The sequence below is a fragment of the Branchiostoma belcheri genome, unplaced genomic scaffold (assembly GCF_001625305.1).
Source record: "Branchiostoma belcheri isolate BF01 breed outbred unplaced genomic scaffold, Haploidv18h27 scaffold1, whole genome shotgun sequence".
Taxonomy (NCBI): domain Eukaryota; kingdom Metazoa; phylum Chordata; class Leptocardii; order Amphioxiformes; family Branchiostomatidae; genus Branchiostoma; species Branchiostoma belcheri.
In genome coordinates this window covers 9,332,962-9,360,912 of record NW_017802379.1, presented here as the reverse complement: position 1 = coordinate 9,360,912, position 27,951 = coordinate 9,332,962, and the positions used below count along the sequence as shown (strand labels likewise).

Sequence of the window (27,951 nt, the reverse complement as noted above, 5' to 3'; positions counted from 1 at the left end):
GTAAAGGTCCAAAGAATAAGAACAAAATGGTGGCCAGGATGGTCACTCGAGCACAGGATGGCGACGTGCTTTACACTGCTACGGAAGGTTGGCTAGAGGGCGAAAGGTAAGGCGATCTGACATACCACGCTACTCCTATCGTGAGATAAGAAGTCAAAGATTCATTTGAGTGGATCAGAATCATCATTCACGGCGTATTTACGGAAATAATCGCCCGTGAATTTGGTGTGTTTTGCCGGCTCACTCCGGACTGTTCCCACACGTAACTGTCCTTGGATGCTGCGTTGTTACCACAACCGTCCCTGTCTATATTCGGAATCCCCGTGCCCACCGAAGGCCCTTTCCGTAAAAATGACTTTCAAATCAAACGTGCTTTTTCAAAATCATCTCATGGCAGATTTGGTGATGCAAAAAAGTGCTGAAAATCCCAGTGTTTCGTGTTACAACCCGGAAGTCACGATTTTCACTTCCACGTGCGCATGTTTGTTTGGCAAAATTATGAGTCAGTGAACTAAAAGTTTCCATTATGATTCCGACACCACGAGACACCATTGTCATATAAAAAGGGGGAATCGATACAACTGATCTATATTTCAGGTGACATCATAGACTAACCCAGCTTTGGATACATCGGATTTTCTCACTAAGACTTTAGACCGGAGGTTTCGAAAGTCAGTATATGTCATGCTTCCTCTTTTTAGAACGGAAAGTGACCGTCCCGCAAATTTTATCTCTTTCCAACATAATTTCTAAACATGAAAGGCATCGACTTTTGTCAAAATGATATTCAAATCCAGCAATATAGTGCAGTGTATATACCTGGGCTATTCACATATTTTTGTACCAGAAAAGCATAGATTTAGTGCTAATCCTATGAAGCCTATGACGCAATTTAGGTTCCAACAAAAGGAAACTGAAAGATTATCGTCATAAAAGCAGGAGTTACTCATCTGGCAACCATGACACAGCAATTGTAAAAGTATATTCTATGTAGTCAAATTGTAACTATAACGTTATGTAGAAGTTGAATTCAGGAATGGTACGTGAAGGAGAAGAAGAAACTTGAAGAAATGTAACACAGCCTTTGTTTCCCCTAAAACAAAATCAAGTTATTAGAAATTGGTGCGCTGTCTTTAGAAACTGACTACAAACTTAATGTGTTACCTTTCCTTGAAAATGGAAGTCACAAAAGTTTTGAACATTTCCAACGCGTGAGAATCATTACAATGAACAATACAAAATGACAATAGCTGTTATTTACTTTTACCTGGCTCTAGTACTATGAGACTGTGTTCAAATTTAAAAATCATACAATATATTCTAAAAATTGTAAGGTACAAAATGTAGCAATCAAGCAATCTACAGGAAGTGTGACAATTCTTACCAGAAAAGGTTAAATTTTTGAGGCTATGTAAGACTTTAGAATCGTCCAAAATAAAGGCATTTAGCTATATAGGACATTTATAGAGTGACTTGAGCTGACAGCATATATCAGAATGGAACAAAGAAAATTGAATGTTTTAGCCTTCTCCCTGTAGCCAATACAAATATGGTGCCAGTAGGCTATCTTAGTGTGAAGGTTAATATAACCCATTTTTTCTTCCTTCTAGATGGGTGACAGTTCGTTCGACCTTCTGTCGGCTGCGCTAGACGAGAGTGGTCTGGCGTTCGATGCCAACGACATCCTCAACCCTCCGACAGACGCAGGTCAGGGGTCAGCGACGGATGGGGGGGCAGACCCAGGCAGTGTGTTGGCCCAGGTACAGTTACTGTAGTCATTCTTATACAGTCATGTAAAATCGAAGATCCTCCATGAAATATTTCACGTTTCGGCGAATCTCTTCTTTTATACATTAGGCCACAGCAAGTAATTTTTATGGACGACATCAGGGCGCGCATTCATTTTCACCTGATTTAAAAAAAAAAACGAAGAAATTTTGTTGCCTTCTGACAGTGGTCAATATGCTGAAATGGGCAAAGATGTCTGTTGCCATGCCAGAAGGTGGATGGCAGAAAACTAAGAGAAGAGACAAGAAAAGGCTCTGATTTAATGTTTTGTTTCTTACTTTGATGCAATGATATGTGATGCTGGCTGTGTATATGTGATGTTCCCACTGAATAAAAACCATTAAATTTTGTACTATGATTGATGTGCATTTACCCACTGGCTCCCATAAAGCAACAGACATGCAGGAAATTCATGACAGGAAAAGGGATAACCTTTTCTGTGGACATTCTGGGACCTTTGACCTAACTTCCTGTCTGTGTCCTGACATGCCTGTAATGTTAGTGGAAATGATTACAGAACTTCTGAAGTTGATGTTTTTGCTACCTTCTTATTCCAGGCCATGGCAGTTAGTGGTCTGGAGATGGACCCTAACAATGACCCACTCCTGATGGCACTGAGAGACGACCCAGCTCCAGTAACACAAGCGCACAAGAAGGTAATAGATATAAATATTAACTTTACATGGATTGCTATATGTCAACCATTTTATGATCCAAGTTTTTGGTATGTCACAGAAATGCATGGAAATAGGGTTGACACTTGATGTTGCAGAAAAATTTCGGACTTTCAGGAAGTCTTTTGGGTTTCTTGACCTTCAGACCTCCTGTTAATCTTTCTCCCATCTATGTGCTGTCAACCTACTCTGTCTGGATATACAGACACATGATGCATGTATATGTAGACCCAAAGCTCAGTCATCTAAAACTATACTTCTGTACCTGGAAGTTAAAAACCAGTTAAAATGGAGATGGTGATGGATGTTTTCTAGCTCATCTAAATCTATTCTATAATTGTAACACTAGTTGCTCTTTCAGTGTGTTAAATTTTCTGCCTTCTCTGCAGGAGGAGCCACGTGTCATACATATAACAGCCACACAACCAACGATCGTGTCCCGCCCTGCCGCCACCGCGGTTGTCACCAACGCAACCACGGGTCAGAGGGTCATCCACGTGCCTGTCGCCGCCACGCGCGTCCTACAGCAACCCGCTGCAACCAAAGTCATCACGCGGCCGGTGGCGACAACCATCCCAAAGACCGAACAGAACAGACTGATCGCGAGCTTGTTGTCGGACAAGGCCGCGTCACGAAACGTCGTCAGTGTCTCCGTACCAAGGTCGTCCTCGCCAAACATACAAGTTATCTCCCTGCCCAGAACACCAGGTACGAACTCGTCCGCTTCGGTATACGTGCGTACGCTCCCCAGTAACACGCTACAGCGGGCGTCGGCTAGTAGTAGTAGCGTCGGGTTGGCGTCTTCTGTTGGAAATGTTGCATCGAGTCACACGGTCACCTCCGCAGCCAATGGCAGCGTGCAGAAGGAGCTGACGGGAAAGGACGTGTCGAGACTGTGGGCAAACGAAGACATCAAGATCAGGAGCCTCTCACCAACTCCTGTAAGCATTTCCTCATGTTTGTCTTTGTAAACCAAGTATTACCGTAAACTAGAAAGGTAACAGTTGCAAAGAAAATGCATAATGTTAACCTTTAGTCTTAGCCCAACAAACCACTGCTCTGTAAATGTTCTTACTAAAACACCTGACCAGCCCCTCTGACTTGCTACATGATATGATATCCAACACCACAGGGTATCTGCTATAGCAGCAGTTACCATGGTGACAGCCTCTGGTCCAGGTTAGATTGTTGTCAGACAGAACTGTTTGTAATAAGTAGTAGTAATGTTACCATGGTATTGGTAGCTCTGGGAATGGCAATGGTTCTCTTGAGTTACTTACAGGTGTGTCTTCAAGGTCTCATGAAGGAGGCCCAATCAGCCCCTGACTGCAAGAGATTGTGTTACACAGGCTAGTGTCTTTCTAACTCAAGCTGTACGACAAAGATTTTTTGTTTCCATGACTCCAGGGTCAGTCGTCTAAGCCGGCCGGTAGTGGTGTAGTGAAGAGGGAGGAGGAGGAAGAGGAAGAAGAAGAGGAAGAACTGGGCGTGGCTGAGACGTATGCTGAGTACACACCCAGTAAATGTAAGTACAGCTTCACCACACTGTATGTACGAGTTGTATAGAACCTTTGTATTGATGCTAGGACGGAAAACGCTTACATTTATACTATAGATAGTTGTAGTAAATTTGAAAAAACAGTTAAGCAATAAAATTACAATGAAGAAGTATGCAGAAGTAAAAATTATTGAAGAGTGCAAAAATGTTACCTTACTCCCATATGGTAACAGACATGCACATATAGCAGGATATTGTAGACAGGAAATAATGATAGTACATGTAATGATCTTTTCTGGGACCTTTGACCTAACTTCCTGTCAGTGTCGTGGCATGTCTAGCATGAAATAACTAATAACAGATGAGAAATACACACACTGAAAACAAAACTTCCACACACAGAGGTAAGAATCCTTATAGAAGCAGGAAATTCAGGACAGGAAATGAGGTAACCTTTTCTGGGACCTTTGACCTAACTTCATGTCAGTGTTATGGCATGTCTAGCATGTCTATGAAATAATAATATATGTAACAGATGAAAAATACACACATTGAAAACAAAACTTCCATACACAGAGGTAAGAATCCTTATTGAAGCAGGAAGTTCAGGACAGGAAATGAGGTAACCTTTTCTGGGACCATTGACCTAAGTTCTTGTTCGTGACCAGTGTGTCTAGCAACAGGAAATAACTAGAGCTAGTAGACGCAAACACAAGCATACGCACAGACAGACACATCTGAATCTGAAACAAAGCCGCAAAGAAGCTTAATGATTATCAAAACATCTATATAGTAGAGGGGATTGATTCCTCAAGCTACCGACATCTTGCACACGCAGTCGTTTAATTGTTCTAGAAGTGACGTCATGTAGTAGATCAACCAAGGTCAAAACGAACTATGTAACAGGTCAGGGCGATCTGAACGCCATGTAACTGACCTGAGGGCACTGTGTACTGGAAAGGTAGAAAGTGAGAACTTCATGTACTTGTGTCATTTAGCCTCTGTACACTTGAAGAAGCCACACAGGCGAAACCGGTCATGTGACAGGCTGAATAAAAGCTCTAGACGGGAACTATGCGGCTCCAGATGTCTTACTGAGGGACGACTGCGTGTGCAAGATGTCGGTAGCTTGAGGAATGAATCCCCTCTACTATATACTGATTATCAAAACATCTAATTTGAATATTGTTGGTTAGTGGATATCGGACTGGGACATCCTGACTCGGTGGTGGAGACCAGTTCCCTGTCCAGCGTGCAGCCGCCAGACGTGTGGTACAAGCTGGCCATCCCCGAGCACATCATAGACTACGGCTACCTGTCAGCCCTGCAGCTGGAGGCCATAACCTACGCCTGTCAGCAACACGAGATCTTCTTAGCCAGCGGGGAAAGGGCCGGCTTCCTCATAGGTGAGATCTGGAGACTTGTCTGTGAATCTGACTTCTCATAGAAGCGGAGATGCAAAAATATTACACGATATGAGTGTGTTTAAACGCTCAAATCTGTCAGTCATGTTTGTTTACAATCTGGTATTTTGTGGTGGTGCCACAAATTGAGTGTGCCTCATGTTTTATTGCATATTTCATAGAACTATGAATGACAGAAATGTGAAATAACAGCACAAATATGTTGAAACGTGGAAGTAAATGACAATCACAAGAAGATTTTTCAAAATATTAAAATTTTTGTTGCAAAAATGTTACAGCATTCCACTTGATATATCATGTGCAATGATCTCTATATTTGCAGGTGACGGTGCAGGGGTGGGGAAAGGTAGAACGATAGCGGGAATAATCTTCGAGAACTACCTCCTGGGAAGGAAGAGATCGTTATGGTAGGTGACTCCACAACACGTTCTGTATGTTTCATCATTAGTGCTGTGTACCAAAACCCACATTTAGGTTCAGGTCTGGATTCAAGTCCAGAGGTTTAGGTTCAGTTCCAGACCTAAATCCATGGCATATACAAAATTGCATGTTGGCAACCTTGCAATGTTGTTTGGGTAAGACTTTGGCCACATAACATGGAGGCTGACACTTGACAATGCCCAATGGCAATGCTTTCTTCATTTTGCAGCACAGATTTTGCAATCTATGGAAGGTTTTAGGTGGTTTGGAAAGAAAGAGGGGTATGTGAAATGGTCTTTTATGGTAATAAGTCCGGACTCGGTTCTTGACTTTTAGGTTTTTTGGTAAACATTCTTACTAGTCCGGATCCAAGTCCAGTGAACTGGTACGCAGCACTACACAGTGTATTTGTTTTCAATCAGTTTCATCCATGTAAAATTAGATTAACAATGGTATATTGTAGTAGGAGAAGGTTTGAATTATATGATCATTCAATCTCTGCTGTTTGTTGCAGGTTGAGTGTTTCCAATGATCTGAAAGTGGACGCAGAGAGAGACTTGAAAGATATCGGTGCCAAAGTGTCAGTACACTCCCTCAACAAGGTGGGCAAATTTGATATTTGAATTTTCTGATTACTAATGACAATGTGATGATCAATGGTTTTAGTGATATAGCCTAGATTATACCTAAGTAGTGTATCCTTCATTCGCATATATTCACCACTTTGATAAACAGTGTCTCCAGGGCAGCACCCCCCAGTTATGCACAAATATATAGATACATGTATGCAGGAACTGGATTTTACTAGTGCATGTTGCATTGTAGATCTGTTTCAGAGTGGCAGAGGTTCAAACAAATTTGTAATTTGGTAGTTTTGACTTGGCAAAATGGTGATATGTTGATTTGATTATATGGATGACCGTTTCCAAAAAAAAGTTTTCAACCATACTGTAAATCGTACAAAACAGTTGCAAAATAAGCAAAATACCGTAGATTGCAAAAAAAAATGTTGGAAAACGATACCAATGTGTGTGGTAGAATGCCAAAATCAATCGAAAAAGACGAAAATGTAAAGAAATGAATTTGAAGAGTAGATTATTCACCATACCATACTGTGTCATTCGTTCAACCTTCATGACCACTTAGATTTCATAATGAAAGTAACTTTTTTTTTGCAAAACTGTTTCGGGGTTCCCAGGACATGTCATCCATTAATCAAATCAACATGGCCTTATATTTTTGGGCTAGCACTCCCTCTATTTTTATTTCTCAATAAATGCTATTCTCTTCTCCAGTTTAAGTACCACGCCAAGATCTCGTCCAAGGAGAACGGTGGCGTGAAGAAGGGCGTGACCTTTGCCACGTACTCCTCCCTGATTGGTGAGAGCCAGGGCAGCGGCAAGTACCGGACCAGGATGCAACAGATCCTACACTGGTGTGGAGAGGACTTTGACGGAGTGGTATCCTTTTTGCTATCACCTGGAATAAACATGGTTTCAGAAATTATATCTGACAAAAAGGCTAGTACTTTATGTCCGACACCAAGTAAATCAGGCCTCAAAATTAACTTTCTTTCCTATAATTGTCCCAGCACTGTCCCAAAAATAAATTTCAATTGTCCCTAAGTAAGGATGAACTATCCCAACCTGTTTTTCAGGAAGTGAACTTGAAGTCAGCTTTATTTTTCTTACGTTCTGACTTCCAGGTGCGCTATAATTGCAGAATAAACGTGAAATTTGGGGTAGCTTTTTCCACAGCCAAACAAAAGAAGGACTGACATTCTTATTATTTTTCTTTTATTTCAAAATGTCCCAACTTGTCTTTTTAGTTGTCCCAGCTTAAATTTTAGTGGTCACTACACACCATCGGGACACCATTAATTCGAGCCCTGTAAATTGGGAGCCAGGTATGACCCTCTGATGCGAATCTCGTGTTTCCAATGTCACGTCCCGGAAGCTGCAGTAGAAGGGTCCATGCCGTGAACAAGGCAAATGGAGTTGGCCAAAAATTTGTCTCAATTTACTTGCTGTTGGACATATAGTTTAGCCTTTTTATCATGATGTGTTATGCCAACTGAATACAGATGAACTTTCATGCAAAAAATCACAACAATCTGTCAAGATTACAAGAGACATTGTATGCATTCTGTAAACAGAACTTCCTGTGACATTCCTAGAAGATTGATTACAAACTATACTATTAGGCTGGCCCCTGAGGCACTGCCAAATATCTTGTCCTTAATGTAAACATAACCTGCTCTTAGTAACGTAGTACATGTATTCTAACTGTGTACAGATGTATTGTGATGTGTTCCTTGACTAGACTTCAGATTGTGTTTGATGAATGTCACAAGGCAAAGAACCTGTGTCCTGTCGGCTCCTCCAAACCCACCAAGACTGGCCTTACTGTACTGGAGCTGCAGAATCGCCTGCCTAAAGCCAGGATTGTCTATGCTAGTGCTACAGGTAGGAGCTGCTTTTTGTGTGCCACACATTCTACCTGATGTACTGTATTTTTTTTAGAAGGTTACACTCTCCTAAAATTGTTGATTTGTATGTAATGGGGGATTGAAGTGTTGGGAAAACTCTTAATACAGCTAACAAGTGTCACCACTACAACAAAACCAAGAAATATGACATTCCAGACTTCCTTGAAGTATTTTAGGTTTCCCAGAATGTATTGAAACAAAACCTATTATCATGATGTAATTAAATCAGGAATATGCTCCTTCCTTGTGATTCCTTAGAATACCACTCAGATTTGTACCCTTACCTGGGATATGCTGGGTCACCTTAAGGCTTTACTTTCTTACCAATCAACTGTCAAAATCCCCTCCCACCCACCATGCAATCAAAGCAGCTGCATATGGGGCAGAGAGACAAACCCACTACTCAAGCCACACAAAACAATACTTCCAAAAGCTAGGTTGCTTCATGCAGGAAATGTCAGATGTCCGAAATGTTTCAAAACTGATGTTGTTATTTGTTTTATCACAGGAGCGTCGGAACCAAAGAACATGGCATACATGTCTCGTCTGGGAATTTGGGGAGAGGGCACGCCGTTTAGAGAGTTTAATGACTTTATTCAAGCTGTGGAAAGAAGGTACTAACGTTTGTAAGATATCTGGGGTCTTCAGACCGAATCTTGTAATTACCCAGATGTGAAATATTGAGTATCTGATGGTTTTGGAGGTAAAAGGCAGTGGAAGGAGAGTGATGGGTTCCTCCTTTCAATACCATGCCTTTGGCACAGTGGATTAACAACCCACTGCCCCTACAACTGCAAAAATTGCTACGGGACTATCTTTACCACTGAAGCACTGTGTATTAGTCATTTGGCTATCAATTTTGTATAGGTCATTGCGTTAGACAGCAGGGAGAAGGTTAAAATAGTGAACAGATTCACGCAGAAATTGATCTTTATTTTGTTTTCTGTTCCATCATAGGGGTGTGGGTGCCATGGAGATTGTTGCCATGGATATGAAGCTGCGTGGGATGTACATGGCCCGGCAGCTCAGCTTCGCCGGCGTCTCCTTCAAGATCGAAGAAATCCCGTTAGAGGACGAGTTTATTGCGATGTACGACGCTGCCGTCAAACTGGTGAGAAGGAGGACTTCAATTGATTGTAATCTCAGTGCAAAAGTGCAAAATAACATCAATTCCTTTTTTTTTACCTTTGTGCCAGTGGGAAAATACATAAAATAATGAATTTGTTTTCTTACTGGCACCCTGCCAACTTCCTGCTGGGTTTCAGCCATCTTCTGGGACCCAATTTCCTGTGTCTGACCTTTTGTGGTCTGTTGGGAGGTAGTATGCTCCACCCATGTGATGTCAATCAAATACTTATACTGTACAAGCAAACGCACACACACTCACTTGTGCATAAACCAGCAAGCAGACCTGTCCTTGGTGCTGAACACTATCCACACATGCACTAGCAAACACACCTATCCTTGGTTCTGAACACTATTCACATAGTACATAATAGCAAACACACCTGTCCTTGGTGCTGAACACTATCCACATACATAATAGCAAACACACCTGTCCTTGGTGCTGAACACTATCCACATACACAATAGCAAATACATCTGTCCTTGGTGCTGAACACTATCCACATACACAATAGCAAATACATCTGTCCTTGGTGCTGAACACTATCCACATACACAATAGCAAACACACCTGTCCTTGGTGCTGAACACTATCCACATACAAAATAGCAAACACACCTGTCCTTGGTGCTGAACACTATCCACATACACAATAGCAAACACACCTGTCCTTGGTGCTGAACACTATCCACATACACAATAGCAAACACACCTGTCCTTGGTGCTGAACACTATCCACATACACAATAGCAAACACACCTGTCCTTGGTGCTGAACACTATCCACATACACAATAGCAAACACACCTGTCCTTGGTGCTGAACACTATCCACATATGCACTAGCAAACACACCTGTCCTTGGTGCTGAATGCCATCCTTCAACAAACATGCACACACAATAGCAAGCAGCCCTGTCCCTGGTGCTGAACACTGTCCACATACTCAATAGCAAACACACCTGTCCTTGGTGCTGAATGCCATCCACATACACACACACACAAGCAGACCTGTCCTTGGTACTGAACACTATCTCATACATTTTCTCCATCCAGTGGGTAGATGCGAGAGAATACTTCCAGAAGGCAGCCGAGCTGATTGACGCGGAGCACCGCATGAGGAAGTCCATGTGGGGCCAGTTCTGGTCGGCACACCAGCGCTTCTTCAAGTACCTCTGTATCGCCTCCAAGGTCAAACCTGCCGTCAGGATAGCTCGCGAGGCCGTCAAGAGTGGCAAGGTAGGGGAAGAAGGTCTCCCGTGCTCTTGCCCGAGCTGGGTGGTGCCCATCTCCATTTCGTAGCCCATGGGCGACACACAATTGTGCAATGCACTACAGCAGGGGCTAGTCCGCTGGTAGTGTTGTGTGTTTGACCTTCCCACACTCTTTCTCATATGTGCTGAGTGCTAAGCAGAGAATGAAGTATGTACCATTTTTTCAAGTCTTTGGTATGACCCGGCCGGGGTTTGAACTCACAACCTCCCGGTTACAAAGCGAGCACTCTACCAATTGAGCTATTGCACCGGTTAGACAAGGTAAGGGCATCTAATGATAAATGCAATATTTACTTACGGGTACAGAAGTATTATTTTGGGTGGCTGAGTTGTGGGTTTGTATCTGTTTTTGTCCCAATAGCTTCAGTTGCATACTGGTGGGAGATGATTTTGACAGTTGATTGATAGGGAGGTCAAGCCTGTAAGTGCCCTAGCACGTGTTTGGTAGGAGTAGGTGGATGGTAGTGGGTGAAATTCAATAAGTGGTGCAGTATCCTATTGAATCACATCATTTTCCAGTACGTTTTCAAAATAAAGACTTTCTGGAATCTCTGAAATCTCTGATTTCTTGTTGTAGTGAAGAAAGTTTGAATCCCTCTTGATAACTAGCTTCTACGTGTGCAAAGACATTACAACTGGAAGGAAGAGAAAAACTTTATTGACATGAGAGAAGCACTAATACATACCAGTGGTGCATATGGTCTCCTGTTCAATAGAGAGTGAACTATCTATAGTATAATCTAATGCAGCATCACATTATGTGACATTTTCTGTATCTTTTGATGCAACAAATGGTTCTTTTTCTCGTTACAGTGTATTGTGATGGGTCTACAGTCTACAGGAGAAGCCAGGACTCTGGAGGAGCTGGAGAATCAGGGGGGAGAACTCAACGACTTTGTCTCCACTGCAAAGTACGGGCCATTTTTCACCTATATGTACAGAGGTTTTGTTATCAGTGTGTTTGTGCGTTTGCTTGTGTTTCCATAGCTATTTCCACATGCTAGGCACGTCAAACATCATGGACACTGACAGGAAGTTAGGTCAAAGGTGCCAAAAGGTTATCTCATTTCCTGTCATTAATTTCCTGCAGTAGGAAGTACATGTTGTCATATATATGGTAGCCAGTGGGAAATATAGACAGCAAGAAATTCACAATAATGAATAAAACAAGAAATCCAGAAAAAAAAACAGCTAATACTTCACAGAGCTATGAGATCTTTGATGTCTTTTTTGGTTTGGAAAAATTAAACAATATCAGACTTTATGTAATTTCTATGGTTTACTTGTCATACAGTCATTTACCTCTGAGCCGTTTTTCGGTCATTTTCTCATGACTGAAAACAAACAAAATCAAACAAAACTAGAAAGGTAACATATGCAAAGCAAATGCATAATGTTTACCTTCACATATGGTCTGCTCTTTCAATTCTTACTCAAATACATTCATATATATGGTCAGACAGGAATCTAAATCCCTCCTACTATAAGATTGCAACATGATGTAACCCAACACTAGTTTGTTACCATGGTGACAGACGTCAACAAATCAGGTCATTGGCCAGGTCAGAGGTTAGTGTTTGGAGAAGAAGAAGAGGAAGAAACTGAGCAAAAACAATATGTTCTCCTTCGGTAAACATAACAAAACAAACAAGCAAACTGACGCTTCTTACGTGATTGTTTCTCCAGAGGAGTGTTTCAGACGCTGATAGAGAAGCACTTCCCTGCACCTGACCGCAGACGGCTGTCAGACATCTTCGGTCTGGACTTCAGCCGTAGCAGCAGCCGCAGCAGCAGTCCTGACAACACTCCCATCCCGGGGGAGAAGAGGAAGAGGGGTAGGGCATAAAAAAAATCTACTATGCATTTTAACACATGTCAAGTGCGTTCCTTATAAACCAGCCTGACTTCATGGCTACTTTCATAGCCTAGGCCTTTTTTCCACCTTATTGGTTTGGCCTAAATTTTTTTTTAAATCCAATTTTAACGTCATTTTTCCACAAAACGGGGTTTAGAGGTGCTTGCATTAAATGCAAACCTTTTTTTTAGCAAGATTTTTACGGCTGGATGCCCTTCCTAACACCAACCCAAACCCTAGTACTAGTAGGGCACAGGATCCCACTAACCTAAGAGGGGGAAATACGTGTTAAGTGCCTTTCACAAGGGCACAACATCTGGGTGCATGTCCAGACATGTCTGGGTCCAACCCTGGGGATTGAACCTGGGTCTCCTTGCTTGACAGTCGGATGCTCTATCCACTACACCACACAGATGCCTAAATGAGTGAATTTGATAAGTTCCTTCACTTAAATTTTCCTTGCAGACACCAGTCCTCTGTCAGTACTGTCCTCTAAGAAAGGGAAGATGGACAAAACATCAGGCGGCTCTGACAGTGACTCCGACTCCTCCACATCTGACTCTGACAACAACGTGGACAGTGATGAAGACGACTTCTTCTCACCAAAACATGGTTCTTCTGATGAGGATGATGACTTCAATCCGTTTGGGTCAGGGTCGGACGAAGACGGTAGGTTGCCTTGCAGAATAATAATAATAATGATAAATAGTTTTTATTGTCCAAACAGTACCCGTGCAATCGCAGCATTTATACGGCTGAATTGATGCAATAATAATCAATACAAATCACAACAATCAAATAATACACATATTTGCTTCAAATTTTTTTGTGGAACTGTCGTAAGGGTCTGTGTGGCTGCCATTTGGTGCCACAAGGTGACCTCAATACAACTTTCCCCAACCAAAGTTAGGTACCCATTCACACCTGGGTGGAGTGAGGAAAGCCATTCTAAGTGCCTTTCCCAAGGGCACAATGTCAGGGCACATGTTCAGACATGTCCCGGGTACAACTTAGGATCGAACCCGGATCTCTCCGCTCTAACCACTACGCCACCCGACGCCACAAGAATATTTGAATTGGGCCAGTTTACCAATAGTTTGCATAAAAAGTACAATCATACAGATATTCTACACAATATTACTAACTTCACGGCATAACATCCAACACCCACTGAAAGTACTAGTTTTCTAAAATATTGTCAGAACTCACAAAGGTCTCTTTTACATCTGATTCAGTATGTGTCAAGTTTTCTAAAATGGCGATCCTAAAGAATTTGAAGTAACACATCAGCCTTGGTATGTGGCGAGGTAACATGGTAATTACAGATTTGATTTAGTAAAATACTTACATGTGTAAGTAGTAGTACTAGAAGGCAGCAATGTTTTATAACAGTCTGAGAACATAAGGAAACTTAAGATGAAATGTCTCTTATTAATGTGGTATCCTAATACTGGCGATAGACATTTTGGTAGTACTACACAACTGTTTAATAGCTATACTATGTATGGAATACCACAATTCCTTAGAAATCCAACTTTTCTGTATAGAATACCACGATTCCTAAGAAATCCAACTTTTCTCCACAGACCCTTGGCTGAGCAGGATTGAGAAAAGACCACCAAAGAAGGAGAAGACAAAATCCAAGCCAAAGAAACTGAAGAAGAGCAAGTCTCTGGACCCTGCAAGCCTAGATAGCTCCAACAACTCCTCATCCAAGTCTGCTAACAGCCTGAGGAAGACAGCCATAGCTAACGCAGCATCACAGTCCAAAATAGACTCCAGTAAGTGGAGATAATTTATGTGACTGTGTTTTTATGTCAAGTTACTGTCCAAGCAGGGCTCAAAATACCCCCTGAATATGTTATCTGCACCAGTGTACATGTGGGTATGCAGAAAAAAAAGAATTTCGAGGCTTGCCAAGTTATATATTATATGCTAATTATTGGAAGTCCATGTAATTCAGACTTTATGTATATATCAGATCCTTTATCTTTCTCACAGTATGTGGAAAAGAAAGATTACGATGTAAAAGTCAAAAGTTTAATACATTGTTTTCTTTTAAGAAAAAAAAAGGCGAATACCTGTAATTGAGTATAGTAAGTCTTCATTGTGTGTCAGTAGTTATTTTAATACTACATTTGTATAATAGAGTCACTGGGATTGAGGGGGGAATGGTGTAACCGCAGACTGACAGGAAAGTGGAATTGGAGGTCTGAATGGTCTTCCTTTAGGCTGTGAAGAAGTATCAGTAGAATATACACATAATCAGCAAGAAATTTGCAATAATGAACAGAGCAAGAAATTCACAACAAACAGAAGTGTGAAATCTTTCATTCTTGTTGTCGTCCATGTAGCGCCTATGTTCAGCAGTATGGACGCAGCTGACCAGGCCCAGGCCATGAAGAGAGAACTGCTGGACAGGATAGAGAAACTGGGAGGGATCCTTCCTCCTAACACCCTGGATGAACTCATAGACGACCTGGGAGGGCCTGAGAATGTGGCCGAGGTAAACTGTCCATTTCCTCATTGGAAACATACCAAAACATTTTTCAACAAGAAAGGTGTTAAAAAACACCTTTAAGTTGCCAATGTCTACTGTTGGTAGATTTTTTTTATTCCAACATTTAACACAAGACATGGTAACTTCACACTCAACGTTTTTTTAATTAATTTTTTATGCCACCACCAACGCAGCAGGCAATAAGGTGCTAAAACAAGAAAAGTGCTAAAAATACGTTGGCGATGTATGGTAGATTAAAAGTGTAGATAATATCTTTATTACCTTCATCAAGAATGCTATGTTTTTGGTAGCATTTGTGGTGGTGTAACAATGTTTGTGGCTTATTAATTATAGCTCTAGAGGCTATGGATGGATTGATATGAAATCTGGTATTTCAAAAAGTCTGAGACACAGCTACTTGCTAGTTTTGTGCAACTTTCAACAGTATTCTGTGTCATACACATTACATGTATCTTCTCCCCCTCTCCGTGCAATGTAAAACTTAGTCTTCTTTTAGAATTGGAGTTAAGCGTCCACACTAGTCAATTTTGACAAAAAAATTGACAATTTGTTGCTGCTGACATAGATGTAACTTATACTTTTCCATAGCAAGACAGCTGAATTTTGTGCATTATTTCCCAAGAATGCCATTTGTGATTGTACATCTGTTGTACAACAAATGTAACTGTGACTTAACTCCATGTTATAACGATATTTTAACCACAGATGACAGGCAGGAAAGGACGTGTGGTGAGTAACGAGGAAGGAACGATCTGCTACGAGTCCAGAAGTGCGACAGACGTCCCGCTTGAGATCCTCAATCTTACAGAGAAGCAACGCTTTATGGACGGGGAAAAGGTAGGGAAAAATAATTCATTTTACTGTTCTTTTTACCTCAGAGCAAAATAGATTCTTTGTCGGTACAGCCGGTGTAACCACCCTTTGGCGTGACACACCAACTTAGATTGACAGGCAGAATGACAGGAGCTAAAAAGGTCAGACACAGGAATTGACTTTGAGAGTAGGTTGACAGCACAAGGGTAGGGAAGATTGACTAGCTGAATCAGTTCAGATCATAAGGTCAGACAAAGGAAATGGGGTGAACTTGAAGGTCACCAAAACCAAAATACTTCCAGAAGTCTTTAATCTTAGAAAATTGTAAAAGATACCAAGTTGCTATGAAAAGTTATTCGCAATGGTTATCTTGTTTGCTGCACAATATGCATTTTGTACCAATTTTAGGTCTTAGATTTTGTAGAAGGTTGTTTGTGATATTGTGCTTTTTTTCACCCTGTAGAATATCGCCATCATCTCGGAGGCCGCCAGCTCAGGGATTTCTCTGCAGGCCGACAAGCGGGTACAGAACCAGCGCCGCCGCGTGCACGTGACCTTAGAGCTGCCGTGGAGCGCTGACAGGGCCATCCAACAGTTCGGTCAGTCCCACCCCAGATTCATGTCTCTTTTCATCTTTGTTAAGAAATTTTATGCCTAAAAACATGTACTCCATTTCTAACTTTATTTATTCTGATTCTGATACCCTTTAGCCAAAAGGCTAATCTTCCAGGGTTCATTCAAAAAAAAAATACTTGTATTACATACAACAAATAACATAGTAAAAACACACACATATGACACAAAAACAGATTTACACTGTATAAAAATAAAGTAATATAATCTATAAACTAATCACATAAGTCACACTGTATGTACAGTTGACAGATAGCTTTCTTAAAGTTAGATGTGCTGGTCAGTGTTTTGATTTGTAGCGGTAATTTGTTCCAAAGGTAGATTGCCCTGTACTGAAAGGTTCTCTTTTTGCTGAATGGCTGAACTGTCATCTAACTACGATGCTTATTGATTTTCCAGGTCGCACACATCGTTCTAACCAGGTTTATGCACCAGAGTACATTTTCCTCATTTCGGAGCTAGCAGGAGAAAGGAGGTTTGCCTCTATTGTGGCCAAAAGACTGGAGAGTCTGGTATGTTGTATGCTATTTGGATTAACAGTCAACAAATTAAGTTTGAAGTAACGTGCTGGTTTCTTTCCTTGATATGTTTTACCTTTTTTGTCCTTAGGCCACACGAACTTAATTTGTTGGTTCTCAGATTCGCCTCTTCATTTTAATCTGATTTGCAATAAAAAAAATTCTGGTTCTGAATCAACTCAAATATGCTCATATTTTGCCTCCAACAGTTGAGGAAAGTTCTTTTCTTCCAAGTTGTTACAGTTTTTGCCTCTATGAATGCAGTGGTTTTATTAAAAAATCAGAATTCATTGTTTAAATATTAACCCAGCGCTTTGTGTTGACTTCATGGCTCCTTTCGTAGCATTTGGGGCTATAATAGGATGCCTGGACCTGTTTTTATTTTTATTTTTTTCACCCTGTTGCTTCATATTTTTTTCTGAAAAAGAGCAGAGAACCAACAAATTAAATTGATGCGGCCCTTACAGTGCAAAGTTGTTCCAAGCATTATATTATATACATTAAAATCAACCCTAGAAAGATCTTGTTCTGAATGAGATGACAACTTTCTTCATGTTTCTATTTTTAGGGTGCCCTTACCCATGGAGACAGGAGAGCAGGAGAGGCGAGGGATCTCAGTAGGTTCAACATTGACACAAAAGTAAGCTATTCTCCTCAGTCTTACCAAACCCTGCATATACATGTACCCTTGAGATCTGCAAATTTTTTTTTATATTCCAACGTTTCATGACTAGACATGGTGACAGCACACTCAAGTTATATCAACTTATTTTATGCCGCCACCAACGCAGAGGATGAATACAGGACAAGACAATACTCATTTTTACTTGAGTTAAGAGAGGAAAGTCGTGTTAAGTGCCTTTCCCAAGGGCACAAGATCAGTGGCATGTCAGGACTTGAACCCGGGACCTGTTGGTTCCGAGTCGAGCACACTGCCGCTATGCCACACAACCCCACTTTTTGCAAATTTTAATGTAAAATTGCTCTGTGACAAAAGTTGGTTCTCTTGTCACTAATGCGTTCTATACAGTACTTGTGTATTGTGTGTCTTTTTTAAAAATCTTTGTCCTAATGCTTGAGTTTGTGTTTTGTCTTTAGTATGGTAGAACAGCTCTGGAGGCAGTGATGAAGGCTGTTGTTGGGTTAGAACCCCCCATCGCCCCTCCTCCCGAGGACTACCAAGGCAACTTCTTTCATGGTCAGTCTTCCATACTTCAGCACTTTTTATAGAGATAACACCTTGTACAGAGATAGCATATTGTACAGGGATAGCATATTGTACAGGGATAACACTTTGTACAAGGATAACACCTTGTACAGACTGAGATAACACTTTGTACAGGGATAACACATTGAACAGGGATAGCACATTGTACAGGGATAGCACATTGTACAGGGATGGCACATTGTACAGGGATAGCACATTGTACAGGGATAGCACATTGTATTGGGATAGCACATTGTACAGGGATAGCACATTGTACAGGGATAGCACATTGTACAGGGATAACACCTTGTACAGGGATAACACATTGTACAGGGATAGCACATTGTACAGAGATAACACTTTGTACAGGGATAGCACATTGTACAGAGATGACACTTTGTACAGGGATAGCACATTGTACAGAGATAACACTTTGTACAGGGATAGCACATTGTACAGAGATGACACTTTGTACAGGGATAGCACATTGTACAGGGATAACACCTTGTACAGGGATAGCACATTGTACAGGGATAACACCTTGTACAGGGATAGCACATTGTACAGGGATAACACCTTGTACAGGAATAGCACATTGTACAGGGATAGCACATTGTACATACAGGGATAGCATTTTTTACAGAGTTACATGTGTAGCACTTTGTACAGGGTGAAAGTTGTATGACGTACATGATGATACATTGTTTTTCTGTGTTTCAGATATCCTCCATGGCTTGATAGGAGTAGGACTAGTCAGTATGGATGAGAGACTCAACATTCCCAATTTAGACAAAGGTGAGGTTTCTAGTTCCAGCCTTTTTTTACATGGGGTGGGAGATGGAGTGAAATATGCTGATGTTGTTTGCAAATGTGGTGTTTCTAATATTGTATTTAGTTAACATGCTGTTGATCTCTGACTTTCAGATTACAACAGCATGCCCAAGTTCCTGAACAGAATCCTGGGTCTGACGGTGAACCTTCAGAACGGACTGTTTGCGTACTTCCTGGACACGCTACACGAGGTCATCCAGAGGGCGCGGCGGGACGGCAGATACGACATGGGCATCCTAGGTGGGCGGTCGTTCTGTTGCTTCTGTCAGCTGGCATGTAAAAAATTGTTTTTAGCAACAATTCTTAAAAGACTTCAGGGCTCGAAATACTGGGTGCATGTGCACCTTAGTGCACCCAAAATTGTGTTGTGCACCTATTTTTTTTTCTGTGGGTGCACTGGTGCACCCAAATATTTTTGTAAGAATTTTTAACATTAGAAATAGTATACCGGATATTCTCGGTCTCTAAGTATCAGAAAAATAATAAAATATTTGTTGTAGTGATATTTAAGATTTTGAATTTAGCTCTCATTTCAGATTCAAGCTTAGAAGAGGAGCAATAAGATCGATAATTAGGTTTTATTTTATATGGTGCACCCCAAAAATTTTTTGTGCACCCAATTTTTTAGGTTGGGTACACCAGTGCACCTATTCCCAAAAAGGAATTTCGAGCCCTGGACTTATTCAAGACAAAAGTGAATGTTAGCCATTTGACTTAATAATTGATACATGTCAACCAAGTCAAATGCATGCAGGGTCTTGTAAGTGTGCAATCTCTGGTTTGTTGTAAATGTTGTGTTTTGTTTCATCTTTGTGCAGACTTGGGCTCAGGTGGAGATCATGTCAGGCTTCTGGAGACCAAGAGGTTCAAGGGAAGCAGCACCTCCCGGCAGGCTCTAGTGGAACTGCACACTGTAAGAACCTTTTTCAAGTGCTCATGACACCAAAATATGACTTAAGCTCTTAAGCTGATTGTAATGTAGCTAGTACATTATGTATTACCTGGCTAACAGACACATTTACAATAAATATGCATGGTTTTCCTGTTACATTCAAAATTTCAATGCTTGGAAAAGTCAGCCCAAGCCAGTACTTGCAGGCAATTTATATGTCTACATTTTATTTTTGCATGTCTGTATTTTTCCTAAGCTGATGTCACCAAGCACAGAAGTGCAAAAATAAAACACAGAGATGCAAATAGAGATGTCCTAAGTGGGCAATTGGAAAGCTTGCTAGAGAGTCTCCAAAAAGTCACCTTAAGAAGGCTGTACAAGCTCAATTTCTCAGTCATTATGATTGAAACAAATATTAAGTAACTATATTGTATAATATAAACTTCCAATATTTGTATGTATTTTACAGACTTTATTAGGTGTCATTTGGTCTTTAAAAGCAATGGTTTCTGAACAATATATTGCATGCTTCCTAAATTCTCAGTGGTGTAGGTAAAATTAGTTTTCAATCATGTTATCTGCACCAGTGCAAGTATGCAGAAAAAAGGATTTCGACTGCTGTCTTGGTGAAGAACTCATTTCTGTGCTGTATTTTCTCCCACAGATAAGTGTGGAGAGAGGAGTCTCATGGAAGGAGGCGTTAGACATGTACAGGGAACTTGTGCAGTATGAGGAAGGATTCTACCTCTCCAAACAGGTCAGTACATGCAAAACTCTTCAGCTTGTAGGCCCTTTGTTTGGTTTCTATAACTGGCTTCTGATTCTTTAAAGGCATCCAATGCGATTTCAGGGCAGAAAAAATAGAAATATTCTGAATAAGGCAGTCTTTGTGATATTGACACATACTGCTTCACATTAGAACATTTCAGTCAGTATTTCATACTTTGGGCTTTTAGAACTGCAAAAACAAGTCCCAAGACATGTCCTTCATTTTATGGGTGGTACCCTAAAAATCAGCCCAGGGCCCTTCCAGTAACCATTTTCCGTCAGAATTTTGGGAATTTTTGCTCCATGAGGTTGATATATACATTGGGACAGTGAGGTTTCAACTCACTATGTAGGTACACGACTAGAATATTGGCTCTGACAAATCGGGTTTCCAAGCCCCAAAATCTGCACTGAGTGCCTTTAATGTACCTGAACTGTGGCTAGCCTCAAACACAGCTTTACTTCCAAGAGGCCGTCCCTAACTAAAGCTAGGTACCCAATTTTACCTCAGTCTAGTGAGGTAATAGGTGTTAAGTGCTTTTCACAAGGGCATAACATTGGAGCCTGTTGGGATCAATTTAATTTGTTGTTTCTCAGATTTGCCCTGTCCATTTTTTTTCTGATTTCCAAAAAAAAAAAATTTTTTTAGGTTCTAAATCAACTGCAAAGGCTCAACAATGAAAGACATATTTTGGCCACAATGGTTGAAGGACAGTCCTTTTCTTCCCAATTTTTAAAGTTTTTCAATGTAACAATGCAACTTTGTTTCATTAAAAGTTCAAAATCTATTGTTTTAGTTATAAACCAGCCTGGTATGTTGACTTCATGGCTCATATCGTAACATTTCTGGCTATCATGGGGTGCCTTGGCCTGTTTCTTTTTTATTTTTATTTTGCCCTTTCGCTTCATATTTTTTCTGAAAAAAATCGTAGAAACAACAAATTAAATTGGTATGGCCTAACCACAAGACCTTGCCACTCTGCTCAGGTGCGGAACATGAAGTGCATGGCTGTACTGGTGAAGGCTGTGTCCGGCAGGAGGAAGTTGTACAGCGTACACAGGCCAAACACCGGACAACAGATGAAGAACGAACCACTGGAGAACATCAAGAAAAAGTACAAGAAGGTACGACAGTAAATATTCAATGTATAAGTTTTGAATTTAACCACAGGCCTCGAAATTAACTTTTATTCTTATTGTCCCAGCACTGTCCCAAAAGTAAATTTCAATTGTCCTGACCCAACCTGTTTTTCGGGAAGTATTGTATGACTTCAACTTTATTTTGCTTACGTGCTGACTCCCAGGTGCACTATAATTGCAGAGTAGACAGGATTTTTTTTGGGGGGGAAGGGGGGCTTTTCCAGAGCCAAAAGCCAGGAAGTATGCCTGATGAACTGACATTCTGATGATGTTGATTATTTTTCTATTGTCCCAAAAATGTCCCAGAGTGTCTTTTTAGTTGTCCAGGCCAAAAGTTTAGTGGTCAGTGGCCATTGGGACACCATTAGGTTCGAGCCCTGTAACCAATTCTAAAAAGTTATTCAGAGTGACGTACTGGGTATTTGTTTAACCTTCTCCCTGCTGAATTAACCAAATTTGTATTGGTTACAAGATTAGACAGCAGGGAAAAGGCTAATGTACAAGTTTTGAGCCATGATTTTTCAAGATTTACTTAGAAATGTCTGGAAATAGTCTTTTTCCAGAATATGTATTATCTTCGTTTTTAGTATTATTTCGAGTAATGTTGTGTGTGTTCCAAATTATATCAGAGCCCTTCAAAGTCTTAAGCTATACATGTAGGTAAAACAGTTGTTTTTAAAATGTGTCCTTAGGTGACCCCAGATGAAGCGGAGCCACACTGGGTGTCTCAGTACAACTCCTCCCTGGCACAGTGTAGTCATGCCTACTGGTAAGTACTAATCAATCAATCAATCAATCAATCAATCAATCAATCAATTAACTAATCAACCAATCAGAATGGTTTACTAGACAGAGCAGCCAATGATATCAATGGATATAGCAAATGTTGAAAAGTAAATTGCCTGTTGCTGTTGTATTCTTCTTGACAGCCAATAGAAATTGCTTAGACAAAGAAAAAAGTAGCCAATGATATTACTGTAGTTTATGTAGAAAGGTTGAAAGTATTGACCTAGGGTTGAATATTAATTTTTTTCAGGAGGGGAAACTGCAAGCGAGTGTCTTTGAATCTATCTTGTGAAATCGGGCTGCGGCGGAGAACCTACCATGTCCTTTCTGGGTCTGTACTTCAGGTAGGAGCAGAGTTACTGTCAATGCTGCACAGTATGTTATGGATTCTTTATCTATCTATTCATGACTGTACAAATGTAATCCTATACTTGATTTCAAGGTTCCAAGAATTGGCAACTCTGGTGTATTGACTTACACAGGGCTCGAAATACACTTTCGAGATTAGGTGCAAAATTCAGGCACACAAATTAAAGTTAAGAAGACATTGTGCATGATAAAAAGTGAAATGTTGCAAAGCTATTGCCTCTCTTCAGAGCTCAAATCTGAAATTCCACGTTGTTTTGCTACCAAGGTTCAAGGTTGCTACCAATAGGATTTTGAAGTGAACTTCTGCACCCTGTTTTTCAGGTGTGGAGTAAAGTGGAAAGTGTTCTGGTGTCCATGCCAGGCAGCCAGTCTAAGATGCAGGTTGTCAGAATTAAGACTCAACAGGGCAAGAAGGTTGTAGGTGAGTTCATCTTCATCATTGTATGAAAGAAGTCACAGAATAATTGACAATCCTCTGACAATATGATTATAGTATTTACATTAAATACATTTTATGTTGTGCTGAACCAGGTGCATTTGTTTTGATTTCTTCTAACTTGTTTACTTGGTAGATTGTTTTTATGTTTGATTTATCACATTGGTAATTATGCAAATTAGATCCTCATTTGTATAAAATTTGCATAATGTACATCATTTAAATCATCATTTAAGTTGTCTACTCACCAATGCATTTTGTCAATCCCTACGAGAGAAATTGACAACACATTCCAGGACTTGTAGACATTACAATTCCTGTACAATTCCTAGAGTTGTTGTAGACAGTTTAGATACTACACTACAAGGCTGGTCCCTGGGGTGTTACCAAAAATGATATATAGATAGATGTATTCTGTTTATACATTAAGCTTTGTATATTTATACTTCTGTGTAGAATTGTTTGTTAAATCAAACCCCTTTTTCTTCTCCAAACAGGGACCCTAATTCCAAGCAACTGCATCCCTGCCCTAGTCAACGTCCTGTCTCAGAACGGCCCCACCCCCACCCTGGGGCAGCCCACCACCACAGCGGGGGGGAGTTTGATGAGTCCCGTCCTCCTGTCAACGCGCTGAAACGATAAACCGCGGAGGCAGGAGCCGTTTATTCTGAGGGAACCGCAATCTGTGCACGCCACCGCATGCACGCAGACAACCGAATCTCCAGCCAGAGCGAATAGTCTGCTAGGTTCTGTCCAACCTTCTTGGGGACATAGAAGTGGCAGGACCACAAACCACACCTACCTGATTAGCATACTCACTGAGATATGGTTCAGGCTTGGGGAATAGGTTCCTATTGGTTGCAACTGTTCAAGTCTTTAAATAAATTAGCAGTATGCAAATTAATGTCGGAATGTTGAAAGTCTGTCAAAAAAAAAGATATAAAGAAGAAGCCCTTGTGTTTGGTAATGGTTGTAAAATGTGAAAAAAGGAAGAATATGGAGAGAAAGTGTGTACTTAGGCATTCCATAGAGTATATTATTATATTTTGAGATGAGATGAAGTTATGTGCAAGGATAGCTGTAAAAAGGCATAGCGTTCGCTTGTCGCAATGTTTCCCCTGCCTTCAGTATAGTGGTGTCTACCACGGTGAAAAGCAGTTAAAGGCACACAGTGCAATTTCAGGGTGGCAAAACTGTATTTTCAATGCCAATTTTCTGGTCCTACTTTTAATATTATAATAAGTTGAATCAACCCTATCCTGTAATCTGTGAGGCAAAAATATGATGTCGCTGATGGAAAACGGTTGCGTATTTCATATTGGCTGGTGCAAGCTATTTATGGGTGGTACTCAAAAATAAAAAGATGCTTGTTTTGGGGCTATTTCAATTGTTTGAAGTATGAAATGATGCCAAAAAATGTGCTAAGAAATGACAGTAAATGTCAATATCAGACAGATTTCCTCATCGAAAATATATTGTTTTTGCCGCCCCGAAATTGCATGTGTACGTAGCAGTCATTGTAGCAGAATAGCTACCAGTTTGACATACTTTGACTACCATGCCAATGAAAATAAAATGAAGGGGAATCATTGCAATATCTTCATTTTGCAATATGAAGTGCTTAATGCTTGCATTGCACTGAAATAAGATTAATGTACAGTGACTGTAAGGGAAACAAGTGTTGATGCCCTTACAATGTATTAGATTGCAAGATGGCAATTCTCAATGTTGACATCGCACATGCATATGCATGGCCAGACAGCTGAATCTCTAGCCAGCGCAATAGTCTGCTAGGTTCTATCCAGTCCCCTGAAGGGTTCTATGTACATGAAAATGTAGACACTCTATCTGACTGTTTGCTGTATTTGGATGTATTACATTTTCTACATTTGTTAATTCCTTAGAATATTAGTGCTAGGCTATAAGGACAGTCGATATATATTTTAGAATCCAAAGATTTGGGTATTCAACGCAAAACAACCTTAATCCCTGAACAGGATTCTTTGCCCTTGCTTGCTATGTAAAGAAAGTGTCAAGTAGCATGTCGGCAGAATGTACTGCCCCTGTGCGAAACCTATAAATGTATTTTGTTTCAGAAGAATGTCTCGTTTAAGGTCATTTTCGCATGTTTAAGGATAACATCCCGTCTGTAGTTTTCAAATGCTGTATCAGAGATGATATCGTCTGCAACAGGCAAAATTCTGAAGGAACGTTGACCATCCAACAAAATCCATGAAAAATCGGTTTTATACAGACACACTATGTTCTGCCGATGTGCTGCGTCAAGTATTTAAGAGAGTCTAGTGGTGCCATACCACAGAAAGTGTAATTTTGGGGGAGGGGGGTAGCCTCGAAGTGTCTATCTAGATGTAGATGAACATATTTCCTGGGCTGTGTTGAAGAAAAGGCTTGACCATCAAAATGGTGTTTGTATTAAATGTTGCATCAAAAGACTTTGAGAAATGGATGAAGAAGATCATATTTATGGGGTACGAGGTAGCTTGGTAGGCGTATGGCTCTAATTTTCGGGGAGAAAATGTGTACAGATGCGTCTCAGTGTAGATTTGGGTAGATGAGCTTTCTTATTGTTATATTAGTCAAACAAACCACAAGAGAGTCATGCATTGTGACCTCTTCTGATTTAGAAATTGTATACAGTATGGCTGAGGGACTCTGTATAGCCTCACCACTTTTTGAACTTGAAAATACATCGACAAAAATACTGTATTAGCTGTTACCCACATTTTTAATTGGATGGTCAGCTTGTATTATTGTCCAGCATGTTGTTTTCAACAGTTCCAGACCTTCCTTTTGAAACTTGATAATTGTGGAGAATTTTCTTGTTACACTTTGACCACCAAAGTTGAGTCTGAGCAATTGTTAGATTTAAGATAATGCGATAAAGTTGGTTTTCTAAAGATTTGATTTTCATACACAAGTTGTACAGCTTCGAGCTTCTTGTGTTTCTATCTTGGAATTTCTCTAACAAAGAAAGTGTAGTAAGTCTAGCCGTGACTTTGAATTAGTAGTATGTACGTTACTTGTTACTTTTTTTTCTTCAATCTTTACTCTTTACTTTTTTGTAACTGTTTAGAAATAGTTGTTTAGGCCGTTGTTCTTATAACATTGATGTTTAGTTCTTTCTTGCCACTGTAAACATTTTCTTTTGTACAAGTTACCACACCTGTCGTGTTTTTTACTGTCTCACTAAATGGATTTTTTTATTATTAAATGCCTGGACATTAGGATGTTGCGGTTATGAACACCAAATTTTCTGTATAATGAAGTGTACAGCAGGAAATATGGAGAGTTTACTATGAGGTAGAAATATGTTCAATTGCTGTACAGCTGGAAGAATAAATCATAATGGCAATATGATGTGTGTTGTTTGACTTATTATGTTTACTGAAGGAAAACATAGTGTTTTTGCTCAGTTTCTTCCTCTTCTTCTTCTTCTTCTCCAAAAAGTAACCGCTGACCTGACCAATGACATGATTAATTTTGTTGACGTCTGTCACTATGGTGACTGGTGTTGGGTTACATAATGTTGCAATTTCATGGTCTGCTCTGCTCCTGTCACCATATACTAGTAGTACATGTATTTGAATGTGTTTGAGTAAGAATTAACAGAGCAGACAATGTCCGAAGGTAAACATTATGCATTTGCTTTGCAAATGTTACTTCTCTAGTTGTAGTTTTGATTTTACTACAGTTGTTACCTCCATGTACATTGTTTTTGATATGTCTGTTCATGTGTTTGCCTGTGTTTCTGGAGTCAATTCCACATGCTACTAAAGGCAATCTGGAACACTGATAGGAAGTTAGGTCAAAGGTCCCGAAAAAGGTTATCTCATTTTCTGAGTCTACTGCTTTTATTATAGCGCTAGTGGAAAAATACAAAGACTGGATCAGAAAGAGATTCACGATAATTGTATGATGAGTGAAAACAAGAAATTGACAAGAACTGAAAATACTTCTCAGAGTCAGAGAAATGATAAAATGATTTGTTGCTTGAAAAGGACGTGTGCATATCAGTCTCAAAGGTGCTACAATGAACATATGGATGTGTTTGACTTGACCAAGTTGGGATAAAAATTGGCATATACCTTCTAGTGTCATCAGAATTTTTGAAGTCTCTATTAAACAAAGTTAAAAGTGGACCCTTTCCCTCCTCACACTGGATGGTATGATCCACTTAGGGTCAAAGGTGAAAGTTCATGTTGACCAGCTGTCCAAAGATCAACATGACCAGGAGAGAGGTATCAAACTGCAACAGGTGAGTTCAGCCTACAGGTATTGGTTTGTAGGGAATGACGAAGCTCTTATGAGATCTTACAAAGGACTGCTAAGTCATACTACCCACGGCTAGGCCATGTTGATTTGATTATATGGATGACATCCTCTGCAAACCCCAAAACTGATACGAGCGTGCAAATAAAAAAAAGTTTGGCCCCCCAAAAAGTTACTTTCAACATGAAATCTATGTCATAGATT

The 27,951-nt window shown here is 40.3% G+C and overlaps 1 protein-coding gene across 1 annotated transcript; it reads left to right on the top strand.

Annotated features, from left to right (window-relative positions):
- The first annotated feature begins 3 nt into the window (after nucleotides 1-3).
- On the top strand, nucleotides 4-24,813 carry LOC109477395 (protein strawberry notch homolog 1-like). The gene is made up of 32 exons (XM_019778685.1): nucleotides 4-106; nucleotides 1,611-1,760; nucleotides 2,346-2,444; nucleotides 2,852-3,403; nucleotides 3,870-3,987; nucleotides 5,157-5,366; nucleotides 5,707-5,791; nucleotides 6,319-6,406; nucleotides 7,100-7,264; nucleotides 8,134-8,269; nucleotides 8,801-8,906; nucleotides 9,250-9,403; nucleotides 10,471-10,653; nucleotides 11,502-11,599; nucleotides 12,375-12,523; nucleotides 13,009-13,212; nucleotides 14,130-14,324; nucleotides 14,898-15,049; nucleotides 15,770-15,901; nucleotides 16,341-16,476; nucleotides 16,910-17,022; nucleotides 17,597-17,668; nucleotides 18,127-18,226; nucleotides 18,956-19,030; nucleotides 19,160-19,306; nucleotides 19,885-19,979; nucleotides 20,623-20,715; nucleotides 21,714-21,851; nucleotides 22,559-22,635; nucleotides 22,903-22,996; nucleotides 23,343-23,442; nucleotides 23,955-24,813. The coding sequence occupies exons 2-32, from the start codon at nucleotides 1,611-1,613 to the stop codon at nucleotides 24,089-24,091; spliced, it is 4,353 nt and encodes a 1,450-aa protein (XP_019634244.1). The 5' UTR covers nucleotides 4-106; the 3' UTR covers nucleotides 24,092-24,813.
- The last annotated feature ends 3,138 nt before the right edge of the window (nucleotides 24,814-27,951 follow it).